Source organism: Pyxicephalus adspersus, chromosome 2 (assembly GCF_032062135.1).
Source record: "Pyxicephalus adspersus chromosome 2, UCB_Pads_2.0, whole genome shotgun sequence".
Taxonomy (NCBI): Eukaryota; Metazoa; Chordata; class Amphibia; order Anura; family Pyxicephalidae; genus Pyxicephalus; species Pyxicephalus adspersus.
Window position 1 is genome coordinate 5,453,757 of NC_092859.1, and position 2,784 is coordinate 5,456,540.

General features: G+C 45.2%; 1 protein-coding gene across 1 annotated transcript in view; it reads left to right on the plus strand.

The window, feature by feature from the left end:
* The window catches only part of PSMB6 (proteasome 20S subunit beta 6), a 3,418-nt gene extending 1,357 nt beyond the window's left edge, over nt 1-2,061 (plus strand). The window contains exons 2-6 of the mRNA XM_072399305.1: nt 400-467; nt 735-866; nt 1,275-1,404; nt 1,491-1,635; nt 1,836-2,061. Of these exons, the coding sequence (XP_072255406.1) occupies nt 400-467; nt 735-866; nt 1,275-1,404; nt 1,491-1,635; nt 1,836-1,963 (603 nt within the window). The 3' untranslated portion in view covers nt 1,964-2,061. The remainder of the gene's footprint in view (nt 1-399; nt 468-734; nt 867-1,274; nt 1,405-1,490; nt 1,636-1,835) is intronic.
* The last annotated feature ends 723 nt before the right edge of the window (nt 2,062-2,784 follow it).

Consider the following 2,784-nt stretch of genomic DNA (forward strand, 5'->3'; position numbering starts at 1 on the left):
CCCCTCTGAGGGCACAGAGATCTGTAGCAGACTAGTATAATGGCAAGGGTTTCTGGCAGTCTCGTGTGATGGCACAAGGATCTCCAGCTGTCTCATGTTCCTTTCTCCTGCAGCGTGTCCAGAGTTTCCTCCAACAAGCCTGTTGTCCTTCATATTGTATTGTTTGCTGGATATTCTGTGCTGTCTCTTATTTGAGATATTTTCCATGTTACAGACATTTATTTATTCCCTCCCCATCAGTGGGGTTTTGCTACAATTGGTCCGGGTAGTGGCCGCTCCCACCCCTCATCCTGCCCAATACCCTTCGTGTCCTCTGCCTCCTGGGAACTCCGAACTCTTTCCCAGCATTGACTTTTAGGCACATCACTTTCATTGAGTTTTTTCTATTTCCATCCACAGACCACAATTATGGCTGTAGAGTTCGATGGCGGAGTGGTCATCGGTGCCGATTCTCGGACAACAACCGGGTAGGTGTGGTAACAGTGTCTCCCTTGTGATGTTGTGTTCCTTCCCCCAACATGCTTTATTATTAATATTAGACATTGACAGGGTCTCTTAGTTGATTGTCCTCACCTTGCAGAAAGCTGTTTATCAGACCCCTGACATTGATGATCTCAAACTTTTACATCGCACTCTATGACCTCTTATTTTCAGGTGGGGTGCGGCATGGCAAAGGTGGGTTTTGTTCTCATGAAAAGTTCACTTAAAGAGCACCTGTTCTTTCTCTCTTTAAGAGCATACATTGCTAACAGAGTGACAGACAAGCTGACCCCAGTACACGATCGCATCTTCTGTTGTCGCTCCGGCAGTGCTGCCGACACCCAAGCCATCGCAGATGCAGTCACCTACCAACTCGGTTTCCACAGGTGAGAGTTTAACAAATCAGTGTTCAACCCAGAAAGAAGCTGGGTGGCAAGAAGCTGTAGGTGGGTGGCAGCCCCTGTATTGTGACCCAGCTCTGCAGTACCCACCAGAAAACTCCCAGGGGGGAAAAGTGCTGGGTGGTGCGCCCAGCTGAAAGGTTCTGGGGGGGAAGACTATGTTGGATATGACCTTATCTTGTAACCAAGGAAGTCATACCACAACTATGGCCTGCTGTCCAGAGCAACAAATTATGGACACTCGACCACAGCTACTAGGTGACGTTCTTCTATACTAATGTATTGTGAGCTGTAGATATAATAATTATAGCTGGGGTTCCCTGAAGTTATTTCAAGAATTGTTTCTTTGAAGATGTCTGTGATAATAACAGATTTCTTTCCTGTCTCTAATAGCATCGAGCTGGGCTCTCCACCCCTTGTACACACCGCAGCTAGTCTCTTCAAGGACATGTGCTACAGGTACCGTGAGGAACTGATGGCCGGTATTATCGTAGCCGGATGGGATGCCAGAAAGGGAGGACAGGTATGAAGAGATACAGCTGTAATGTCTTACGTCAATCTGTAATGTCCAACCATGCTTGTACTATATATTTTGTGTTTGTCAACCAGGTTTACACTGTGCCCATGGGAGGAATGATGGTCCACCAACCGTTCTCTATAGGAGGATCTGGAAGTTCATATATCTATGGTTTTGTGGATTCCACATACAGATCAGGAATGACCAAGGAGGAGTGCATGAAGTTCACAGCTAATGGTGAGATTGTGTGACTCTAAAATACAAGGCTGTCTCTCCTCCTGCAGGGTGACACAGACAGAAGGGGGAGCTATGAGTCTGTCCTCCTCCTGCAGGGTGATACAGACAGAAGGGAGCTATGACTCTTTTCTCCTGCGGGGTGACACAGAAGAAAGCTATAAGTCTGTCCTGCAATAATACATTTTTTTTCTTTTCCTTAGCTCTGGCTTTGGCGATGGAACGGGACGGGTCTAGTGGTGGAGTTATTCGTCTTGCGGCCATTACAGAATCAGGAGTGGAGCGGCAGGTCATTTTGGGTAACGAACTTCCCAAGTTTCCAGTATCATAATTTCATGCCAGCGTCCTCTTTTTGTGGTCTATTAGCTCTTATGTTTTGTTACTACAATAATGTTAAACAGAATAAAAGGCGACTTGTCGTACACAGCGGATTGTGTCACTTCCTATATGTGTATGGCATTCTGACTAATGGAAACCAGTCAGGGGGAAAATACTCCACCGACTACAATGCAACTGACTTCCTTATCCCTGCTCAGTCACTCAACATGGAATATCCATCGCTCTGTCACCTCATATGCCTATGCTTGTTCTAGGTCAGTGGCTCGGTAAGAACAGGCCTTAAAACAAGTTTGTGCTACTTTCTATATTTCTGTCAGGATAGGCTCCTTAGTAACTGCAGAAAAAAAATCTAAACATTTCCTTTAAATATTCCCCTAGACAGATGGTCTTTTCTTCAGATGATTCTTGGCTTGTCTTGGCTGCACACTGCAGAACATACTTGTAGTCAGGATTGTAGTACTTCAGTGTGGCCTGCAGGTGGTAGAAGAGAGTTTCCAAAGCGTATTGGTGTACAGTTATCCTAAATCCTTACAGCTATTGGTGAGCAAAACTTGCTTTATTATTATTAAACAGGATTTATATAGCGCCAACATATTACGCAGTGCTGTACATTAAATAGGGGTTGCAAATGAAAAACGAATACAGAAAGTGACACTGGAGGAGAGGACCCTGCCCCGAATAGCTTACAATCAAGTAGATGGGGGAATTTCACACACAATAGGATGGGAGATATGTAGTTGTGGGAAGTAGTGATGGTTTCAAAAGACAGAAGAAGATGGGTAGGCAAGTTTGAAAAAATGGGTTTTGAGTGCC